This window comes from Teleopsis dalmanni, chromosome 2, assembly GCF_002237135.1.
Source record: "Teleopsis dalmanni isolate 2A chromosome 2, ASM223713v2, whole genome shotgun sequence".
Classification (NCBI taxonomy): domain Eukaryota; kingdom Metazoa; phylum Arthropoda; class Insecta; order Diptera; family Diopsidae; genus Teleopsis; species Teleopsis dalmanni.
Window position 1 is genome coordinate 52,267,133 of NC_051847.1, and position 26,028 is coordinate 52,293,160.

At 25.6% G+C, this 26,028-nt stretch overlaps 1 protein-coding gene across 1 annotated transcript in view; it reads left to right on the plus strand.

Moving 5' to 3' along the window:
• Positions 1–275: 275 nt before the first annotated feature.
• LOC119678623 (heterogeneous nuclear ribonucleoprotein L) overlaps positions 276–26,028 on the plus strand; it is a 114,905-nt gene continuing 89,152 nt past the window's right edge. The window contains exons 1-2 of the mRNA XM_038090559.1: positions 276–456; positions 607–670. Coding sequence (XP_037946487.1) covers positions 352–456; positions 607–670 — 169 coding nt within the window. The 5' untranslated portion in view covers positions 276–351. The remainder of the gene's footprint in view (positions 457–606; positions 671–26,028) is intronic.

The window sequence follows — 26,028 nt, forward strand, 5'->3', positions numbered from 1 at the left end:
ATAAATATCTCTATTAATGGAGGTTAAATTTAATTTTTTCTGATTTTATTGAATTTGGTATAAATTTTTGGTAAAATTTTTTTATATACATTTTTCAATTTTAATCTTTAGTTATTATTTTATTTAATATATCTTCTATATATTTTTTTTTCTAGGATGTTTTGCACAAAATCTGTAAATATAATATATATAAAAAAATTTTTTTATATATTTTTCGAATTTAATCTTTAGTTATTATTTTATTTAATATATCTTCTATTTATTTTTTTCTAGGATGTTTTGCACAAAATCTGTCATACACATGGTCAGGTATTGCGTATTGTTATATTCAAAAAGAATGGTGTCCAGGCTATGGTTGAATTTGATAGTTTGGAAGCTGCTACCAGAGCTCGTGAAAACCTAAATGGTGCTGATATTTACTCTGGTTGCTGCACTTTGAAAATTGACTATGCCAAGGTAGAATAATATTGTTAACATATTAATAAAACTATAATTTATTTACATTTCTATGTATTAAATAGTAATTTAGTTATTAGTAATTATTACTCATATTTTAATAAGTTTTTCCATTTTAATTTACTTTCTTACTTTACTATAAATTTATAGCCGGAAAAGTTAAATGTCTATAAGAATGAGCAAGACACTAGCTGGGATTATACACTTACAGCAGGTGAGTTAGATATTAAATTAAATATTTAAAACAAAAAAACAAAATTTTAAATGCACTTATCAAACTGAAATAATTGTAAAAATATATACTTACAAATTTATCTAGATATATATATATAAATATATATATATATAGATACTTTTACATACACACAGTCTTGTACACTTGCATAACTGCTCATCACTTCAGTTTTATTTTTAATTCGATTATGTTGCAATTTCAGATCAATACACGTATTTACACACAAATAACACTCAACATACATAAATATAAAATTAAAAAACAAAAAAATTAATTGAATTTAAAATTAGGAACAAAAAAAAAGAATCAAATATTTTGTTAATTGAAATTTCACTCAGCATACAATCTACGAGATACAATACTAGAATGTATGTACAAACTTAAATAATTTTTTTCTTTTTTTTTTTTAAGTTTTTCGTTTTGATTTTCTTCTCTTTTGAGGCTTCTTATTAGATACTCATTAGTAGCATTTAGATGAAATCATGTACAAATGCAGTAACACAAGATATATCTATTAATACTCATATATATAATATATTTAACATTTAAAAATTAAGTTTTTTTATACAAGCCAATTTACAAATACTATAAAAACTACACCACACATGAGTTTTTGCTGAAAAGTTTTCGGAAACTCAACAAAAAGACGAACTCATCATAGTTAAAACTATCAAATTGTATTTATATGCCAGAATATAAATAAATTATATATGAACTCGCAACAAGCTCCAATAAACTCCAGTAAAAGTTATTTTATATAAATACCATAAAATATATATATTTATATATATTTTAATTAAAATGATATTATGCACACAGACAAACAATAGCCTCAGCTCTGTTCCCCGCATTTTAGTGTATTTTGAATAGTTTGCACAAAGTCCTTTGCCTAACAAAAACTAATTACTGACATTTTTTTATATTGTTTTGTTACAAAATGTTATTTTTTAAAATAGAAATACAATATAGTTTAAAAAAAACCTACATATTTTTATGAAACAATTTATTAATTTAGTTTACTGTTAATTTAAACACTATGAAGGAGTTTTGCAATATAATTATTATGATATACTTATATTATATAGTTGATATCGGAATAAGTATAATTTATAATATAGATACTATAAGTATCGCATTTATGACTGAAATAAGTTTTTACAAATGTAGGTATTTATTTTTTGTAATTATGTTAGGTGCTTTTCAAATTAATAAAAAAATGCTTTCGAAAGAGGTTAGGTTTTCTGCTACACATCATATTTAAGTATGTGTAGCAGTCAAAAACCGCATTTATGTAAATTGGAGTGAACTAAATGTCTTTAAAACAGCTTCACCTTTTCCGCATAAGCTAAAGCTTCTCTTATAGCCACTACCTCCCCTTGAATAACACTGCAAAGATCAGGAAACCTATAATATATAGAATCAGTCTTTCCGTGAAAACTCTATTGCATATACTGTCAGTTATGAGGAAAGTAAACTATTTTACTTAATAGAAACTAGTATATTTAGTCGAGAGGTTTTGAAAAGAACTAAAGAACAAAAGAAATTATTTTTATATTATATTAATTAATTGAATTTTTGGCTGACCATACAGCTGTTTCCAGTATTACCAAATACCCATCATCAGTGGTCTTGGAACTATTTCTTATATTTAAGTTTTTGTAAATAATTTTTTGAGACCACAAGAACCAAGGGTTGAACTTATACTTATACCCTGCCAAATTTGAAGCTCAGAGTCAGCTTCCTGTTGTTAAGTTCTCTACTTTTCGAAACCTCTCTACAATAATTTATAAACATAATAAAAAAATGTTACTGTTAATTCAGTCTTTAGCATTACAACTCAAGACTTCTATTCTATACAAGAATTCTATTCTATTCTTCTATAGCTCTGTGTAAAGATTTTCAGTTTTTCTTACCAATGTCTATTATGATAGGGTATAATAAAAATTTATTTTTGGTGTCGGGTCAAACCATTCTTAATGTGTGTAGTGTGATATTTTTCACAATGTCCTCTTCATCCCTCAGTTACATCAATTCTTCCTTACAGTTTCCTTATGTTTTGAATATATTTTCATCGACTGTTATTGCTCAATTTTAAGTGTAGAACTGGTAGGTTATACAGTTCTACCAATTTATAGTTCCTATTTATTAAATTCGTATATGATAGACCTATAAATATCAAAAATCAATGGCAAACTTAAAAATTTATATAAATAATTTATTACATGCGTCATTATACTTATATTACTTAAAAGCTTAATGTTAATATTTTTTGTAAAAAATATTCAACTTGTTAATTACTTTTATGTAATGTTCATTGTGCTATATACAATGTGTGATAATTGTCAGTCTATTTTCATAGCTCATTAAAAAATTGGAATTATGAATATGAAACATAAATGCACTCATTTATTTTTACATATGTGAGAATTAAAATAGCTGGAAAAATTTTAAATAGGTTAAAATTCCAATGAATAAGAAAAGTATACACAAAAAATTAATAAAAAATATTTTAGTAGACACGCTGTCTGGCTATTTATTTTGTTTGTTGGTGCTGTTAGAGCCTTTCTAAGTACGCCTAAATGTCTGCTGCTTGAACAGAGGTCGTTGTTGTAGGCACTTGCAAGTTGACAGAGGTGCCAACGCTTACAACACCGAAGAAACGTCAAAAGTATTCTGCTTTCTTTTATCTTTTTTTGCATTTTTAATTCGCTGGAAGGCTCCACTTTGCACTGTGTTAAGTTTTAACATGTGAATATAACATAAAATACGAGCATATAAATATTTGCTTGCCTGGCTCTTTGGACACAGATGTCATATGCAATAAACAATTCATTTGTTGTACCGCTGAGTCGGTTGCGCCGCTGCTAATAATTTTAGAATCTACTGTCGTTGCTAATAAGAAACACAACTACTGAATGCTGAATGGCATGGAATAAATTTTGGATTCAACAGCACTGAATGCAGCTGGTAACATCTCGTCTCACTGGTGGTACTAGTACTCTGCTTCAACGTCTTTTTGCATTTTCCTCGCTTTTCATGTTTTTGTGGGTATTATTTGTCTATTTGACAATGTTGTCTGCTTTGATTTGCATTTCAGAAAGAGACGAGGAAGCACACAATGCACTCTAATGACAATGAATTTTAAACACTGTAAAGAGCGCATAGAAATAGGAGACTAAATTCGAATATAAGATTTTGGAATTTTGATCTTTGTCAGATTGATGAAACCGCAGAATCTCTATGATATTTTGTATCATAAATCTAATTATTGTTAAAATTAAATTGTTAATAAATTTTTACTTACAATAAAAATACTTTAAATGTAAAATAATTTAAATACTTGAATTTTAATATTAAAGAAATGAATAGTTTAATTTACATTGCGGCGGACAAACAAGCATGTCCGCAAGCTGTTGCGTTGTTCTACAACTGCTCAACAATCAATGATATCAAACAGTTATCGATGATTCTTTCTTCAAACTAGTGAGTTAACGATTATAGACAGAAAATCTGTTCGATCAGTACTTTCAAAAAATACTAGAGGGCTAGAGTGGTTCAAATTTGTGCAGCGTGCAATTTAGTTATTGACCCACTTAGAATGACAATTTGCACTAAAGGCGGACATATTATCATTCCAAAATGAATTCGAAAATTTAATTCTAAAAATTTTTATGTTGCTTTAATAAAATTCAATTACAAATAAAAAAATTGTAGCCCTCTAAAAAGTTGCAGTTCAATTGGACCACTCCCTATGGGTGTAGAGTGTGGTAGAATTAAATTAAGACAATCAAAATTTGGTATTTTCTCAACCAGTAGAGATATTATAATGAAATTTTCCTTAAACTTGAATTATATAAAAACAAACTTAACATTAAATAAAAAGTATCAAACTATTGGTGTGTAATAACACTGAAGATGGTCTACGGAGTAGACCGAAGTATCTGCTAAATAAATATATACATAAGTTAAGAACTGTGATATTTTTAATTTAATCTTAAGTTTGTTTTTATATAATGTAAGTTATTATATAAAATTTAACTAATTTTTTTTATTGTAACTAGGCTTAGGACGTTTCGACCTAACTAATTGAATATTGATCGTAATAATTATAAAATATAACTTTTATAAAAACACGACCTAAAACCAAAATATAAAGACATAAGTAATAATTATATTTTGAGATTTATAAAAATTTTCTTTTTTTAAAAAGAAAAGGATTCAAATTTTTTTTTTTTTTGTTTTTTATTAACGATTCTTCAAATAAACACAAAAATCGTTTTAATATTGCACCTAGTACAAATAACAAAAAAGAGGTACTAATAAGTAATTTGATTTGAATATTTAAGAGGGTTCAAAATTGATATAGTTTTTAAGAACATTTAATTTCACTAAAATTTTACAAAATTGCATAGTACTTAAAAATTAATTGGCGAATCACTCCCATTTTGAGTCATAAATCCCATTTTGTATTTTTATATCTGTAATAAATAAATATAATCTAATAGAAGTAGAATGTTTTTAAAAACAATAAGAAATATGCTTCGTATGGGTTGTGGGTATTGCAGTAGGTAGAGTATCACGAAACGTTTTGAACCTTAGTGATATAGGACAAGTATTATGTGGCCCACATTTTAATTTTTTACCTCTTCTCGTTTTTAAGATATTCAAAACAATAAAAAAGTTTACCACGTTTGGGCTCAAATTTGGAGAGGTTTCGATAAGCCGATTGTGCTCAAAATATATTCAACCAAATTATGGGTAGTAAAAGATTTTGTAATGAAATATTAAATAAATTATTTTAATCATAACTTAACTTTACATCCTGTGTGAATGCTGCAAATTCAAAACCAAATATTTTCAAATTCTTTTTTGAATTTCATACTGTTGTAACTTTATTAATAATTACTCGAAGACATAAAATTGTCATAATAAATATTTCTAAAATTTCCATTTTGCAGTTGTATTGTTTTCTATATTCAATTTTATATTTGCTTATAAACATAAATAAATCATATGATTTCCCCCATATTGCTATCATATTAATATAACACATAAAATATCATATTTTATAAATAAATGTTTCCGCATATCACAAAAAAATATATCATATTTTATAAATAAATGATACCTGAAAAACTATTGTGCGGTGAAGTTTCTGAAATAAAAATATAAACATTTTAATGAAACTGGGAAAAAATTGCAAAATTGTAAAATAAAATATTGCATGCAACAACAACAACAACAATAACAACAGCAGCATACAACACATTCATATGTATTCATATACATGGATATGGTTACGCACGCCGGAAACAGAGCACCCACTTATTTTCATACACACAATTCGGTAATATGTCCTCATATCCTTCAATCAAATTAAATATAAATAAATAATTCATGCGAATGAATTTTCGTTATTACATTTTATTGCTTTGCTTTGAATAAAACAGGAAAAAGTTGGCATATATAAAAGCCAATGAAAACTGTGTGGGTTTGCCTTAAAATTTTTATAGATGTGTATATATGTGTATAGATATGTGCTTAAAAAGCTGTTTTATTCTCAAAAGCACTTAAGAACAAAAGAAATCAACACAGTTTGAAATAAAATTTTGTAATCTCCTAGGAGAAAAGTTTGGTAACCAAAATAAATGCTTTACTTTAAATGAAATTGAAGTCCATTGAATAAGCGTTTGATAAACAAAACGGAGATTGAAATTTTGTACTTACGCACACCCACATTACCCACATTGACTGTGTACACTGTATGAGATAAACTGTAATCGTAAATATATGAACATGTAAATACTTTGCATAGTATATTTGTAATATACTAGAAGAAACACAGAAACTTTTACAATGAAAGATTTTTTGTCGAGAAATTGAAGTGTCCTTTTTATGGAATGCCATTATCGAGTGTTAACACTACTACACCCCTTGTGTTTCGTACGTCTTTTCAATAGTGTTACGGTATGTTTTGTTGCTATTATGTTATAAATATTTTACTTAACTATTGTTCTGTTGTTCATCATTGGTCGTTTAGTGTCATTGCTTCCTATTTTAGAATTTATTATTTTTGCAAGTTATTTTGCTTTTAAAAATAATAAACATGGTTGTTAAGATTCTACTACTTTTTTTTTTTTTTTGTTTAAATATATAAAGCACTTTTACTCAACAGTGTCTGTGACCACTTAGATGATCCACTGTGAAAAGATTTTCATTGAATTACAATAATAAGTTATTCATGTGAATTTACAGAAATATGGTTTGAAGTCCAGCATATATTCCTGACGGAACATATATTGCATTTTATTTAGGAAAATGTAATTCTAAATTAGTGTTAACATCTGAAGAATCAAACAATTTTAGCGCTCTGTCTTTGATGTTGTAGGTAAATTGATAAGTACCTGACTTCACAACAGGTGGCAATGCTAGAACAAAATCAATTATACTTTGTAGATTTAGTAGACACTCAGGTTTTTGTGTTTATCTTCATTTTTGATATACCATAAAACTTTCAGCATATGTCGATAAGCTTAAAATTTTCTAATGAAGGAAGGGGTAGCATTGCCATAAGAAATTAGAAATGTAGTTTAGATCAAATTGCTTGCTTATAAAGCAGAATCGTCATTTCTGATACATCATGAAGCTTTCCCTATACGTTTTAATACAATATTTCGATAGTTTTAAATTTTCTACTGAAGGATGAGAAAGCATTTCCATAAGAAATAAAGAAACATAGTCATAACGTAATTTTTGTCTTATTACTTGCCTATAAAGTAGAATTTTTTTTTTCTTGTAATAAAGGTTTCAGAGCATACAGTGTCATTTTACAAGCCAGTTTTTTGACCGTTAGATTCTCTAGCAAACAAAACCTTCTGTCAGAAGTTAGACCTAAAAATTTCATATCACATTCCCATTCTAATTTCATATTATTGACTTTTATTTTTTTTTTTGTATTTTGATTTGTACATCTTGTAATAAGCATAGCTTTCATTTTAAGCTTTCATTTAATAAAATCTAATTTTAAAAGTGGAATACAAGTAGTGAACAACAACAACAAAAATTTTTTTTTATATTATTTTAATTAATTGAATTTTCGAAACAGCTGTATGTTTCGAGTATTGCCAAATACCCATCATCAATGGTCTTGGAATTTTTCCTTGTATCTAATTATTCCTAAATATTTTTTGGAGACTACAAATGCGAAGGGTTGAACTTATGCCCTGTCAAATTTGAAGCTCAGAATCAGCGTTCATTAGTCATTTGATCCAAAGCTGTACTTGACTTGTATGTTCGCACTTGACAGTATTTTATAATTAAATTATACTGATTTAATGAGCTGTACATACATATTATGAACATCAATTATATTACATAGTTTAATATAATTATGTACTACTTTCTGTAAGAAGTCATATTCAAAAATTCATATCCATTGTAACATTTTTATAAACCCTTTTATGCCGATCCTTTACAAATATCGATTGTTCAGCCTAAATTTCAATAAAAAAAAAGTTACTATAAAAATAGTTTAACGGATAGAAAACTTACTCTAGTAAACTGTATAAAAATTTTCCTTCAAGTTATCATATCATAGTAGTTTTTTCTTAAACAAATAGTTATTTCAAAGTTAAACGAAATGGTGTAAGTTAAAATTGAAACTCCCACAAAAATCGAATATCCTTGAAGCCCGCAAATATGTACATATGCTGAAATTGAAAAAAAAAATCGCGTGACAACTAGGACTCGTTATTTAAATGAGCTTCAAAGGCAGGCGGCAAGCAAGAAAGACGAAAAAGCAGAAGAACAAGGACTGTGGAAGGAAAATGTAAAATAAAGTTTGTCTTAAAATGGCAGTATAGAAAAAGTGGCATTAAGTAAATATTTGATAGATAGTGAACAGAAATTTTTTGCTTTTAGTATAAACAGAAAGTAGATATAGAACATATATAAATATATTTAGGTGTAGCACAAATAACCTCAAAAATAAATTTATTACCATTAAAAAACTGCAAGTATTAAGTGCAAAGATAAGCTCAAACTGTAAATTGCTGTTGTGATTGCTCGAAAAAAAATTACAAATTGCTATTAAAATGGGTAGAGGGGTAGATAGAAAAATAATAGCATTAAAAGTAGAATCAAGTGAAGTATATATGCAAGTACATCGACTTTTACATATGCACATAAAGTGAACTATTTATTTCTTTTATCAGTAAGAAGTTTTACATCGACTTTGTTTTACTTTAGAAAATGTAGAAAAATTGAATACATTAATATTTTTCACTTTAAAATAGTTTTGTAAGTTTCTGCAAAGTTTTATACAAAGTTGAAAAGAATATAAGAGAATTTTGAATTATTGTAGTAGAATGTGTACTATATTTATATTTTTATTGAAAGTTGAATATACATTAATAATACATTAATATATTATAAGACAGTTAAGTCACTCTCCCCAATTAGTTAGAAAAGTTTTTTGATAAGTACTTCTGGTTCAAATTAATGGATTAGGTGTTATTCCTCAATAGTAGATAATTTGCTGAAAGAGCTGTGCAGTTTTCGGCGTTCACGTGAGATGCCATTGGCCGCATTCAGTAACGTCCAGGAGCCAACTTAATCAATGGCTTGCTGTCGCCAGTTAGTAATATCAATTGCATTGATATCTTTGGTTATATTTGGTGTTTCCACCGAATATGCGGACTTATTCGAAATCGTACATAAGAGCCATTAGTGGTATATATTCACAAGATTTTTATCACTAGATAACAAGTCTATTCCTAGCGAATAATTTATCCTTAAATTCTTTTTTTTAATGAATCCATTTCTTCATAAAAATATAGTACCCTTTGACAGCAATGGCTATTCAAATGATTTTTAAAAAAAAGAAATCTTTTAATTCGGTATTAGAAATAATGTTTTTCTCGATTTTTTATTTATGGAAATAAGCTATAGTGTTCAATATATGATTACTAAGAAAACAGATATTTATATGTAGTAAATATAAAGTATGGTAAAATTCCAATATTATTCTATTATAATTAAAATTATCCTAATATTATAATTAAATAAATACTAATAATATTAATAATAAATTATTTACTCGCAATTATTTAAATATTTTTATCTCTAATTTTAATATTATACAAACAATTAATTAAAACTAAGACAATTTTTACATCAAAAATATTTAAATTTGTAATATAATATTTACGTATTTAAAAATAACTTTAATAAACACAAAACTTTTATAACATAATTAAACAGATTTTATAGCGTATATTCTTTAGTCACATTAATATATTATTTAAATATTTTTATCGTTAATTATTATATTATGCAAATATTTATTTTTAACTAAGTGATCGCATAGCTGTTGTCTAAAAAAATAATAATTTACAAAAAAATCTTAAGATTGTAAATAATTTGCGATGTCGGTTTGGTATAGAGGTGGAGAACTATCGATAGTACTATCGACACTATCTATGGTTTACCACTATTGATCCGCCATCGATGGCAGTGCTAGACTATCGATAGTCTACGATAGTTTGTAATAGCAACGCTTCACAAAAAAAGTGTACTTTTGATATCTGCATAAAGTGAAGTGAATTTTAAATTCTAATTCTAAAAACATAACGGAGATAAATATTTCCACATTAAATTACTATTAAATAGTAATAATGAAATAATTCTGTATAACCGCTACTTCAGTTAAGTCCGAGCGTATGTTCAGTAAAGTTGGACAAATAGTTTCAGAACGCCGGGCTCTACTGAAAGAAAAAAACATCAATATGGTGTTATTTTTAAACAAAAATCTTTAGTTACTAAAATAGAAATATTGTAGAAAAAGGAGATGAAATTTATGATTTTTGTTTTATATTATTTCTGTAAAATAAAAATATTATTTCTGTGAAATTTAAAATATATATATGATTTTATGAATTGAACAGACATTTGTATTAAAATTAACGTACTATCGAAAACTATCAATAGTAATTGATAGTTTAGAAAAAAACTATCGTTCACTATCGATGGTGCCGACTATCGATAGTTTTCCACCTCTAGTTTGGTATGTTAATCAGCAAGTCTACGTTTCGAATTTGAAAGGGTTCAACTTCCAATATATACTTGCAGTCCAAAAATTAAATACGTGTGAATAAGTCAATATGAGTTTTTATTTACTATTAATGTTTGATATTTGGCGGTAATCGAAACGTTAATTTAAACTTTGATCAATCCAAAATCGCATAATTAAAAATAAATTTTAGGATATAATGGTACCTATATATTTATACCTATATTTTGAAAATTTTTTTAAATATTTTATTAAAATATTACATAACAGGTGCTTGAATTTTTAAGTTTTAAGTATTACATATATTTTTTATCTAAAATTTTTAAAGAAATATTAAAAAAATAAAATATTTTTATTCAAAGCAAAATTATACTAAACCGCAGCTTTTCATCTTTCAACACAATCTCCAACACAGCCATCAGCAACACTTAACCACTCCTACAACTTTGCTATTACTTTTACTGTTATTGCTACTACCACTATAATTACTACTATTACTACTGCTACTATTGATAAAACTACTACAATTCATTTACAATGATTTACTATTACCTACTAAATAAATAAATTGAAAGCAACACTAAACTAATATATTGAAAAAGTGAACTTCAAAACTAACACCGAACACGAATAAAGAAATGCAAGAACTTAAACAAAAAACAAAGTATATCAAAAACTAAATGCAAATACTAAAAATTATAAATTTTAAATTTAAAAGCAAAGCAACAACAACAACAAAAACAAAATTTATCTATTACAATCACAAGCCCGCGTAAAAATGATGAAAATAAAAACTTATACTAACAACTGCAATAGAAAAAAAAGATTTTCGTCCTTTTGTAACTTGATTTACTAACAAGTTAGTCTTGATTATATACCACTTATATATAACCACTTATCCCGTTTGTTTCTATTTCTGTTTTAATTATTCCACAAAATTAATAAACTACTATTACAACAACAACAACTACAATTACAACAACTATGAACAAAATGCTACTGATCTTCAGTAAAAAGTACAAAAACCGATTTTTGCACCAAAATAATTATTAGCAATTAAAAACTCAGCAATATCCAAAAAATTCAAAAACAAAGCCAAAATAATTTAATTGTTTTTTAATCACTCAAGTAAACTTTAAAATCAAAATCAATTTCAAATTCAAAAAAAAAGATACAAGTAAATGAAATTTACAAAAAAAAAAAAATACTATAAAAAAGTTAACAAAAATAAATTCAAAAATGCCAATTCTCGCTTGTTTGTCTGTGTGCAGGGTTTCCGATCACCGTATTCTTTGCGACTACTCCGACTTCCGCTGCAGCTTAGGACGATGATGGATAAGTGGGTAAAAAGAGGAAGCAGTTAAATCAGTTCTGGACGAGATAAGTCCAACGATGAAAACTACCGCATTCGCTGTTTTATTTCTATTTCAAACCACATTCCTACTACTACTCCTTTTACAATAACTACCCCAATTTAGTGCCACTTGGTTCTATTCTCGCTTCAAAGTAATACATAACTTGTAATATATATCTATTACGAAAACTTTCAGTTAGGCAGATCATAGATTTTTAAGATTTAGTAAAAATACAAATGATTTCATATGTGTTTCGATGCAATAATGTTCACTAAACTTAGAACAAACAGTTTTTGAATTTTTTGAATACTGAAACTTTGACTTAAAAATAAAAATAAAATTTTTTATTAAAAGTAATGGAACATAAAGTGTTGCCACTGTGGTTGTTGAAGAGTCATAATTTTGGGGCATATATAAAATATGCCAAAATACTTCAATAAAGAAATACTAAATTATTTTTTCGTTTTTGTTAATTATTGCAATGCGATAAAATCTAAAAAGATCTGTTCTAACAATAAACATTTATTGGGGTAGTTTATATGTAAGTTTTAAAAACAAAGAAAAAAAAACGTTATGGAGTTTGGTTAAAGCAACAATGGAACTGTGTTGGAGATGACGTGCTATCATCTATTGTTTTGAAAAGTTTATGTGATTGTATCTTAACTTGCATAATTCGTCTTTTTGGTGAGTTTATTTATAAGGTAATTTAATTATATTTCTATGTACAGTATATATTTGATTTATGCACTTTTCTATATATGTTTTGTAAATGCAAAAAGTAAAACCTTGATCAAATACATTTACATGTAAATATAAACAATAGAAAATAATTAACAATTATTTTAATTCTAAAATTCTTGACAAAGAATACTTAAAAAATTTTTTATTTCAATAATATAGTTATAAACACTAACATTTTATATGGGTTAAATAAAAAAGTATGATTATGAAATGAAATGTATATTAATGTAAATTTTATAATTGAGGAAAAGTTCTTAATCCCCAACCTTCACTTTGGAGACCCATGGATATGATGGATACCCACTAGAATATGATAATAGCTAGATATATCTGAAATTAAATATACCAAGTTGTTAAAAACAGAACTAGATTTGAAATATTGCAGGAATACTATGCTGCACTAAGAGTATGTTACAAGAACTTAGTACCATCATTAATTGTATTGTTATAACTGATTTTGTTGATGTGATTAGTGTTATCCTCTTCAATAAATTTTGAATATAAAAAAAAATTCCTATAGAAGACAAGACAACGTTGTTATTATTGAATATTTTTATTTTATTTCTTATATATCATTTTTGTATAATCATTGCTGTATAAAAATTGTTGCTGTTTATTCCTGTTGAAGTAACTAAAATAAAGAAGAAAAAAATAAAATTGTGAAAAGGATAATTAGAGTATTCTAGTATTTTAGGTTTTTTTTTTAAGCAAGTTAGATTTAAATACTGGAATAATTGAAATAATTTGATTTTTAACTTACTGATTTGTATTTCTCTTTAGCAGTATGGGTAATACGAGGATCGTATCAAATCAAATATTTTTGAAACTTTTCTCTTCTTTGTTTCTTAAAGGTGTTATCTATCATTATGTTCAAGACAAGTAATATATTTTACATTTATAATATAAAATGAGTTTTTACATAGCATATTTCCTATACGTGTTTGGTTTAATTATATTTTGTGTTAAAAAATTAATTTTCTTTGTATACCGAAATGTGATATAATCATCAGAAATCACCTATTATGCATTTATACCATATGTATGAGTACCATAGAACAACGATGTGTTAATGATTGGAATGGATTAGTGAAGAAGAAAATTATATATTCACATACTAAATTATTCACATAATTTGTTAATATAATATGTGCAGTTATTAACCAAATTTAATATTTAACCACAAATAAAACATAACATATTTAAAATTATTATAAAACTGTTTATATAAAAATATATAAAATACTAAACATTTACTGAATTTTAACTAAGTTAATTAACAGTAATAAAATGTTTTTCTTTTTGTAGAAAAATCAATTAAAAACAAAAAAAAATTTAAATGAACATATAATTGTTCAGTTTTTTATTTCATATTTTAGTTTAATATAATACTTTATTTTATTTTATTTAATTTCATTTGCCTTCATTAATTTTTCAAATGTCATGTACTGGTTTCAATAAAGTTTTTTACTTATTTCATATTATGTTGTATTTAATTTTTGGTTTTGATAATCACATTTTTTTTAAATATAAACATAGTTGATTTTATTACAAGAACTAAAAAAATAGTAATTAAGAATTTCTGGTAATTATTAAATATTCATTTGATTTAATTATTATAGTTATTGCTTCAAACTAAAAGTAAATTTTATAAAAAACTTGTTCTGTGCGCAGTTGAAACTCTAGTCATTCTTGCATTTAATTTTTAATTTTCACAATTTTAATCAATGGAATTTGATTCATTTTGAAATAATAAATTTTTCAAGCACACAATAATTTTAAAGAAATAATCGCATATATGACATTGTTAAAAAACATTGCAGCTTAATTAGATTAAATAAATTAAATGTTTCATTAAATACGTTTATGTTTTTCTTTGCATTAAAATAGAAAAATAGAATAATAATAAAATCATAATTGAAACTATAACTAATGTTATTCAATAAAACTTACGATATCATTTACTAAAGTGATGAAATCAGATATTAAAATTATCGCCCTTCTAAATGAACATTATTTTTATCGATAATTAATCCATAATAACCCAAAATAAAAAATGGTAAAATGGGGTAAAAAGGTTAATAGCGAGTAAATATTGCAGCAATGACAATTCAGCAGGTTTAACAATATATATTATGAATATATATTATTTTTATACTTTTAGTATAATAATATTAATAATTTAATAAATTTATTTTTATTATTTTACTTTAATGTATATTTTTTTAAAAAAATATGATTGGAAGTGAAAAAATGTTTGTCTTTATAAAATAGTAAGAATTATAATTATTTTAAGCTCTTTTAACTCGTAATTTGGAGAACTATAAATCTAGAGTTGTACTTGTGAAAGTTTATTTTGCTTATCCATACTTACTTTTATTGCAATATTATTACATATATTACTCAGTTATCGACCTCATTGCTCGAAGTAGTTAATGATCCCAATTATTGCCTTCCAATCAGTTTTATTTTACTGATCCGATCAAACAAATCGGAATCGTGCTTCCTCTTCTGTTTAAAATACGCATAAACACCATTTTGTTATCACCCACATGGATATAGTTATATAAAAAGGTAAAACACTAATAATTAGTGTATTAGGGTATTATGTGTAAAAAAAGTAACATTACATCTTTGGAATGTCCGACATGATTATTAGTTCATGAACTTCCTGATTGGAACATTTTGAATCGCGACAGGTCTGAGCGTTTACATTACATTATTTAACATAATTTTTTTGTTTTTATTTTTTAAAAACATTTTTTAATTTATACTGGCAATATTCTCCGACTGTAGTGAATATATTGATCCTAGCTAGTTATGTACTATATTAACAAGCAATAAGTTAAAAATAAAGTTGCCAAAAACTTTCAATTCATTGTGCAATTTTAAAGATAATAGAAAAGCGGAAAAAAATCAAAAATTGTTTATATATTTTTATTATATAAATTTAATAAAACCTTTCTAATTAATTAAAGTTTTAATTATTAAAGCCATATTGTTAAATAGTTCCATGAGATTTGAAATCATATATTGTAAAACGATTTCGATTATGTTTGCATGCAATAAAATACTATTGTGTATAATATAATCATTTCTTTTTTATTATAAAAATAATTCCAATAATTTTAAAAATTTTAATAAATTTATTTCCGTTTATTTTTTTGATTTCAGTCAAAGAAATTGGAAATGGTCGCTCTCCATTGTTGCAGGAGCCGCTTTATGGAACACGTCCGCAACCTTACAGTGAGTTGTACTTTATAATTTTAAAATTATTTTATAATAATTTAAAAATGGCATTTTATTTTAAAACAATAAAAATTTTCCACATAGTCCACTTTAAGTCATATTTTTATCTAAAAATATGTCTTAAGAATTCAATAATCACAAAATGCTACAATTACAAACAACTTGTGACCTACATTCTTTTTCAAAATGGCTTTAAAAACTTCAGAAAAAAACAAATCAATTAGAAAAAATTATTATTAATTTTTAAAATTATGATTTAGCTGCGATTTGGTAGTGCCAGTGCCAATGGTTGTGGTTGTGCCTTGTGCCATGTAGTACTTAATTTCTTGAGTTGTGTCAATTTCCTGTTTGTGAAATATGTGTTAATAGCTCTTGTCTGCAATCAATGCGAGAGCTGCTGTAGTTTACCAATGTACATGTCATATTACTTTCCATTTCAAAAATTGACTTGCCTGACACGACTTACTATTCTGCCATTCAGCCAGACGAATTGGGTCATGAATGGTGCGGAAACATTTTCTCTCATTAGAATTGCACAAAACTATTCAATAATTTGTAATTTTGCAATTGTAACAAATATTATTGGAATTATAATTTGCCAATACGGCTGGAACTCCATATTATGTGTATAAAAATGTCAATTGATTGCCTTAATTAGTTACATTTTATTGATTTGAATGTTCTTTTATATACCCGACTTTATTATTTTACATACATATTTGAGCAGCCGACTTGTGGTTTTGTAAACTTTTTCTTATTTCATTTATTTAGTTTGCATAATAGCTTATAAACATATAAACAGAATAATTAAGTAACATTCACTTTAAAAAAATTAAATTGTTCTTATTTTAAGAGAAAATGTTTCTATAAATAACTTTGCTGAAAATTATTTCTAAGGTTATAAGAATAATTAATAATTAATTAATAATTATTATTACTATTATAATAATTAATTAATAATTATTATTATTATTATAATAATTAATTAATAGTTAATAACAATTTACATATATGAGTATACATATTCTTCAAAACATTCATACTTAATATCAATGAAATATTTATGTACCTTATTAGGTGACAATAGGTGAGCACACACACCTACTGAGATATTAATAGACGCTAAAATTATACGGACACTTGCAATTTCGATCAGTGGATAATTATAAAATGTTAAATTACAACATATCTGATTCCAAAACCTAACATAACGTTCGGAATTTGGTTTTTTATTTCATTTAATACATAATCTGTCTAACTCACATTCAATAAAGTTCTAAAAGGAATAAGTTCTAAAAGGAAGATTTTTTTACTTTTTTTATTTCATTTAATATGTAATGTGCCTAATTCACATTTAATAACTTATATATATATCAGAAATCTGAAAGTTACTAATAATAGTCACAGAGTAGATTACTTAATTTAATTTTACAATCTTTAGCTTATCTAAATCTAATTATCTAAATTAAAGGAAGATCTTTTTTACTTTTTTTATTTTACTTAATAGGCAATGTCTAATTAACATCTAATAACTAAGATATAACAGAAAACTATAATCACAGAGTAGATTACTTAAATTTAATTTTGCAATGTAGGGTAAACGTCTTATTTAAGTTCAAAAAGATAGATAATTTTTACTTTTTTTATTTCATTTAATGTGTAATCTGTCTAACTCAATAATGACTAATATATAATAAAAAATGAAATGTTACTAATAATAGTCACAGAGTAGAGAGTGATTTAATTTTACAACCTTTACTTATCCAAATTAATTTCTGAAAGGAAGATCAAAGATGTGATACTTAGGTGTAAGATATGATACTGATGCCTATATACAATTACAAATACTGAATTTTTATTTCGCTTGCCTTTATATCCATATCTTAAAATTCTATTGATTTCTTTTAACACTTTGTATCTATTAGTTGTTTTTGGAGCATACAACTGTTATAAAATGAGTAAAATTCATGGTTTCTATTTATTCAAATTTAATTTTATAATTGAACAGGTTCATTTTTTTATTAATATTCTCAGTTAATAATTCTTAGATAATGTTCTTAAAATTCTACAAAAAATATTTACTCAAATATACCGAAGTTGTGATATAATTTTATTCTCTAAAGTGTTTTCGTTAATAAGTTTTATTTTAATTAATAATAAAAATGTTCAAAATTAAAATAAAACACAAATAGTGGAGAGAAAACATAAAACCTCAAAACAATTTGTAAACTTTTGAAATTTAAATAATTTCAGTTGACATTTATGACAGTAAAATGAATCAAGACACTAAAGTAATGTCAAGAGGTCCGATCTTTTGTACATAAACATTAATAACAATAATGAAAATAAAACAAAATATAAAAGACAAATAACAAAAACAAATTAAGTGAAAATAATTTCAGTTTGCCTTTTGTTTAAACTATTATCTCAACAATGATTTTCATTTACATTTTCACGTTCACTTGGGTTCTTCGCCTCAGGGATTAAACTGTTTTCATTTTTACTATCCTATCCTCCTCATCCTTTGGGAAATCATTTTGGACCAAATTCAATTTCATGTTTAATTTGCTGTGAATTTATGTAATACTTTTTTCTTTCTAAATTGCTTGGATTAAGCTCAGGGTAATTTGGTATAATTTATTTAATAAAATAAACAAAATGAAAAATGAATGAAACATTTTGTATGTAAAATTTTCAAAAAATTTTTATATTATTTTTTCATTATATTTATTTTAAAATTATATGAGTATGCTTAGTATCCACATATATGAAAGGAAAAGTTTATATATTTTTAAAGTTTATTTCATTTGTATGGTATATGTGACAAAATAAATTACCTTATATTAATTAAATTTTCTTATTTTTAAAAAGAAATATTTTAAAGATTAAATTGATCTGTCAATAGTGAACACTATAATAATAAAATTATTATAAGAATTTTAAAGCTCTTCAAAATTTCAAAATTACTTTTTACAATAAACAGATAAAAATAACAATAATTTAAATATAAATAATAAGAATATTAAGTGATTATTTTGATTTAAATTAGATTTTAGAATGTTATCAATTTATTCCATTATGCTTCTTACACACAGTGGTATTTCAGACTTAGGTGTACTTATATACATTTATAAATATATATTTTATATATTTACATTAAATCAAATTATGAAGCATATTTTTTCCTTAATGTACTTAAATGAATATTCTATTATTTTTTTTTTAGAAAATCTTTTATATATATCAAGTAATATTAAATATTAGATCAACATATATAAAAAGACTTAGCCTTCTTTCAACAGCAACTATTAATCATGGTTTTCCTAACAATCAGATTGGTATAATTCGTCGACCTATGCTTTATTGGTACATCTTTCACTGGTTTAAAATCATGTGTTTGAACATGAATTCCCCCTATATGTGGAGCAACACAGACCTGAAATCTTGTTCTACTTTATGAGGTAGAGCATCCGATTGAAAGTGTAATTTCACATTAAGTAAAAACAGCACTGCTAACACTCCAGTTGTGAAACTTTAGTTACTTACCACAACGTACATGAACCTTCCCGAAAAAGCAAATTTCAAATTTGTGGACGCTTAGATCGAGTAATATCAAATTTACACTTACTACAAAATTAACTGCAAAATAATATAGATTGGCGATTAAGGGAGATTAATTGCTTTTTATGGCAGTCAAACTTTCTCTCAATAATAGTTTAAGAACTATCCCGAAAGGGAAGGTCATTATAAGTCCACCATTAGTTTCAACTGTCTTAAATGTCTAACTGATATCCGCAACATGTTTATAGTAGGACAGAATTAGTTTTATGCACATTTAAATATTCGTATTTAAATTTAAAAATTTATATTAATATAAATATCTTTTAATCTAAATATTGGATGCATATCATTTTAAATATTTTGTTTATTGCTAGTTTTTTAAGAATTATCTCATTTATTATTATAATTTTCTCATTTTAAAACACAATAACATCTACTTAATATTCTTACAGTAAGCCAGTGCTCTTTTAAATTACCTTGTGGTATTAAAAAACTTTTGTTTTAAATAGATTACCACTGATATTTATTTGTTCCTAAAGTGGTTGCTATGAGAATCAAAAGTAAGGATAATCATTAGGTTTGACAAAGTGCTTCTTTACTTTTAAAAACATTCAAAGTTAAATTGCTTTAAAAGTGTATTTTATTATGATATACACAAAATTATTTATGCAAAGTTGACCTTCTGAGCTAAAACGCACTTGTAGCTACCAAATTTGTTCATAAACATTAAACCACATCAGTCCAACTTTTTAAATAATTAAATAAAAAAATTCACTTTCCTTATACGTGATTCGTGGTTCGTTTTTCATTTATTTTTGTATAAGCCGGAAAAACCATTATACAGCTTTATAACTCTCGGTTTTAAAACGGATGTGTGCTTAATTTTAATATTTTGCGTTTAAAAAAAAGTACCCCAAACAATATCCATTAATTAAAAACAACAAAAACGGTTAAATAATTAATGACCAGGAGCAGTACCAATAAAATTTGTGGTTAGTGAAAAAAGATATAAATTTAAAAATTTATTTTTATTTAAATAACGAGTATATATGCGAAATTTTATTCTCCGAAAAAAATTTAATTTATTAAATCAAATATAATATTATGCCTGGAAAAATTTTAATTAAGCTGTGAAACTGGATTTTAACGGAAAATCGTTATACGTGTCGTATGAGTGTCATAATTTCTGCAAAAATAAAATTTTAACAATTGCAGCAAACTTAACAGTTCATTTGAAATGTTAGTATCTCATAAATTATTTATTTTTTTTTAAAATTTCATTCTTATACTGAAATATTTTTTTAAGTTTGTTTTAATATTTCATTGTGCTTGGTGTAAATATGTATATTATTTTAAATTTTCTACGAATATATAAAATTGTACAGATATAAAAATTTAACATGTGCGAATAGTCTTAAAATAAAAAAGTTCTAAATGTAAGTAGGTTAGGAAAAACGTTGAAGTTTTTCTTGCAAGGTATTTCGATTTATTCGTTGATTCGATTTTACAGATTTTCCTTCCAATTTTCTATTTCGAAGAAATTTTATTTTGTAAGAACGAAAAAAAAAATTGCTAATAGTAGCGAACTTTTCTGCATTCTCGTACATAGTTTATTGCAAAACGTACTTTTAATATAAAATTTCAATAAAATAAAATAAAGTGAAGAAAAAGGAAGACATTTGACAGCTGCACTTATATTGCAGAAACATGTTGTGGAATTGATGAAAAATTCAGACCTTTTTTTAGTATGCAATTCAAGTACTGTACTTGCCACAATTGTTTATATGATAAAAAATAAAAATATATATGGAATTTTGTCAAATTATAGTAACATTTAAAATGTATGAAATATTTCAAAGAGTTGTTAATTTTAGTAATATTTTCATACAAGAGCCTGTTCTTCAAAAAACTCAACTATATTATATAGTTAGGTATTATTAAGTTAGAAGTACAGTGACACTATTGGAAATAGTGTTTATTTTTCATCATACTCATGTGACATACATCCATTATAATCTCAATATATTTTCATATAGCTGCTTAAATGAAAGGGAAGTTCAGTTTGATAATTATACAATTGTTCAAATTAAAATTTAGCAAATCGTAGTCCTGTAAAATTACATTCACAATATTCAGTCATTAGGATATATATTAGACGAAAAGGAATTTGTACAGATGGAGCTGCAGCTTCTTTATCAACATCTAACTAAATGATAATATTAACTTAATTGAACATCATTGAAATAGTAAGTTTCAAGACTATTGCAATACTCTACTTAACAAGCTTGTTAGCAGATTATATAGAAAGGTCTTTCTGACATCGCTATCGTTTCCATATTAATCAATTTATATCCATATAGCATGTATAGTGACAGCTGATATAGCATTTCCAACTTCATAAAATTTCTTGTAAATACTTTTTATTTATATGCTTAATACCCGCAATATTTTTATCAATCATATAAAACAAGGTCTGCCTCCACGTATCACATCTCCAATATTCCCATTTCATTCAGTTTGATCGGCTTAACACAAATATTTAGAGTTGTTGTACGTGTAGTATTGTGAGCTCTATAAAATTTCTAGTATACACAGTTGCGCTATATTTTATCCAACAAGCTTAATTTTTTTTGGCGAGGTCTTTTTCTGCACATCTGACATATTCAACGTTTTAATATTATGGTAATTTAGCTACCATAACACGATACGATTATCACCGACTTTTCACGAAAGTTTGTTCTGCTACTGACATACATTATTTCGTTATCTGAAAAAGTAGGTATATCAGTATTTTGTCTAATAAGGTCTACATACAATACCCTTATTTGAGGAACTTACTATAATAATTTATGTCGCTTCCCTATGTTATTATAAGCTATCTTAAGTACCTTATCTGAATTATAATACAAAATATATCTTTATTCTCAGTTCCTAAAAGACTGCTTTATAATGGTTGTGGTTTTATTATTAGGAACTAATCAGTGGATTTGTAACTTTTTCAATTGAAATATAATAAAACGCTTAAATATTAAGTAATCAGATTCAAATTTTTATTATTATTATCTGGATTGCATCTTGCACAAATTTACATTTGGGTAGTCATACTACCCATACTAATATTATAAAAAAATATCAATCCAAAATTTTAAAATTAATTAAGATTTCAACGTTGAGTTGAGTATTAAAAAGGTACTACATCAGTCATGTACATCAGGGAGAAATTCTTGACGGGCTAAAAGTACTCTCTGACATTAATCGAAGAACTATACATTTGTATATTCATTATTAAAGCAAATTTACCATTTAATAAGATCAAAACTTTTTAAATTATTGATATTTTCATGCCTCGCCACTTTTTAAGCCTACTAAAAAGAAATTATATATATTTATATATATAATTATATATTTAAATTTTATTTTATATATAGTTTTATTAATGACTATAACTCCAAATTGATAATCTGTTTGATTATAATTGAATTTACTTTTTAACAGTTAAGAATTAAACAAATTAATTGAAACTTTTTCTTTAGTTTTATTTGCACTTACCATATAGCTATGATGTTAGTTAATTGACTCATTACAGTTGTTCAATCCATTAGGTTGCCAATTAAAGTTGTTGACTGTTGCTACTGTCACCAACAAAACATTCCAACAACAAGCCACGTGATTATGTGTGACTTCTTAGTTTTTGTATACGATGTCATCTGTACTAACATTAGAAACATTGGCCTTCATTCGATTGCAATTTAATAATCTGTTCAGTGTGGTAGCACTCTTCTCGACATGCCACTAACTTCTTGTTAGAACAATTTTCCACATAGTTTTTCAACAGTTTTGTTCGACTCCTAATGACTCGTGATTCTTAGTTTCGTGTAACTTTTTCAATGAAAGAAAAAGTTGTTTGGTTTTCGCTGCAATTCTTACAGCATTTCTACACAAAACATTTTAAATTACCGTCAGTAACAACAGATACTACACACTGCATTTGAAAGAGTATTTTGTGTAAATTTCAAATGTGTTCGTGACTAAAAAAAATCGAAATTAATTTTCTACTATAGAACGAGTTTGAATAGAAATTTTCTTCAATACAAGGTTTTGTAGATAATGTATATATATTCGTTAGTTTCACAATTTTTAAGTTTTTCTTTATGAATATTTCAGATCCATTTACATTTTAATTATATATATTTTTAAGTGAAGATAGTTTGTTAGTTAATTAAGAAAATGTCATGTTCTTCTTTACGCTGTGTTAATTATTAGAAAATAATTAAAATATATTTTAATTGCTATATACAAAAGGAAATCCTTTCCAAAACTTCATTAGTGAAGCGCTAAAATGCGCACTTCATTCAATAATTAGCTACGCGTAATTAAGCGAAAATAAATCGAATCTCAGATAAGTTCATTTTTACAAATATGTGATTTTGGATCCCTATCTCAGTCAGTTCGAAAGCTCGTTATCGTCATAAATCAAAGCTCGTTATCGTCATAAATCAAAAGGTAATTTAAACTAAGTAATGAATACGGTTTGAATTGTGTTTTGTGGCTGTTGGTTTTCGTTACCATTTAGATATATTAGATTTAGATATATTACACCATAAAGTAACAATGATTTATGATTTATTATTACTAGATATTGTAGTTCAATAAAATCGAAATTTTTTATTTTACATCCTACAGATGTCAGACCTGAACACAGATTCCTTTCAGAGAAAAAGATATTTTTGTGAATACAAATTTTATATTTGTTGTTTCATTTGTTTGCATATATTTTGCATAGTCGCACTGATTTTAAATATGTTAAGTATTAAATTGAAATATGCATTGAACATATTTATAAACTAATTCTTTTTGATTTTTACCACAAGCCACAAAGGACGTTAACCAATTCCGCTAGAAGTTTCTAAATTCCGGTCTAGTAATTTCTTCATTATAATATCAGCATAAATGGGTAACGTGTGTGGTGAACCCATTGACACACTTTTACAGTAGAAAGCAATAGAAATAATTGTTAGCTTTTTACAGAGTTGCCTTGCCAGAGTGGAAGTAAGTTGCTTGAGGCAATATAATCGGTACCTAAACACGCTTAATATTATCAATGACAAAAATATAAATAAATAATGCTGATATTAAGTATTTCGAATTATATGTTTTTCACCATATGTTTATATGGTTAAGATAATTCAGATTATATCGGAGATCCAAAGGGATCCACTTCCGCCTAATGGCCTATTGTGCTACCGTATAATGGAAATAAAAGTCGATGCTTAAAATCACCTGGTATCTTTGGCGAAGCTTAAGATGCTATTTAGTGGGAGGTCTTGAAGTTTAGGATCACGATTCTAAAATAAAGGACCCGTAAAGAGTCGCCGCCTTGAACCATTATTAAACTAATTTAATATAAATCATTTTTAAATTTATTAATAACTATTTGCTAATTAATCATACAATTTAGGCGATAACTACGACCTATGAAAATATTTAGTTGCTAAAATTCTTAAGACAAATTTTTTATAACTTTCATCACATAATATTTAACGTTGTGTATAACTTTTGTCATACAAATTTAAGTGTGATTATATGTGATTAATTCAAATTTTATTTTTGCAAATAATATTTAGTTATTAAACTTATATTATTATCAGTTATTTCAATCTATGAAATTTGAAGAAATCATAGTTATAGTTATTTGTTATCCATTTTTAGTTTTCAGTTTTTACATTCTTTTAAAAAAGTCAAACGATAAAATGTAAAAATTAATTGCTATGTTCTTGATATTTGCTGTTAAATTGTTGTCTTTGAGGAAAGTATAGTATATATCCTCCAGCAGCCTTAAACTACTGGTACAGTGAAAGTTATTCAATTAAACTTTGGCTGAAGTGCAGTACGCTTTTTAATGGATTTTTATGTTTGCAACAACCAATTTAATTTGTTTTTTGTGTGCACAAAATTTGTTTCGCTATGCAAAGACATGTACGAGCATAACAATTGCTTACTGATACATAAAACCACACTAGTATCCTATATGCGGATGCAGTTCCACGAACAAACTGTTAGAAGTACACTACTAGCAAGAGAAATACTTTTTAATTAAATTCTATTAAATAATTTAGTATTGCAAGTGTTTGTAGTGTGTTTGTGCTTGGGTTTGGGTTTGGATTTGAAAACTATCTTCTTGCTACTTTAAAAACTAGAAAGCATTAAAAGCGGTGGTTGTTGTATTAAGTTATGCATTTTCACATGGTGGTTATATTTGCATTTCTTCTCTTTAATCTAGCGTAAAATCTTTTAACATCATTCTGAGTTGCTTTGCTGAACATATTAAGAGTGGCATAAATTTACGACTACCGACTATGACTTTA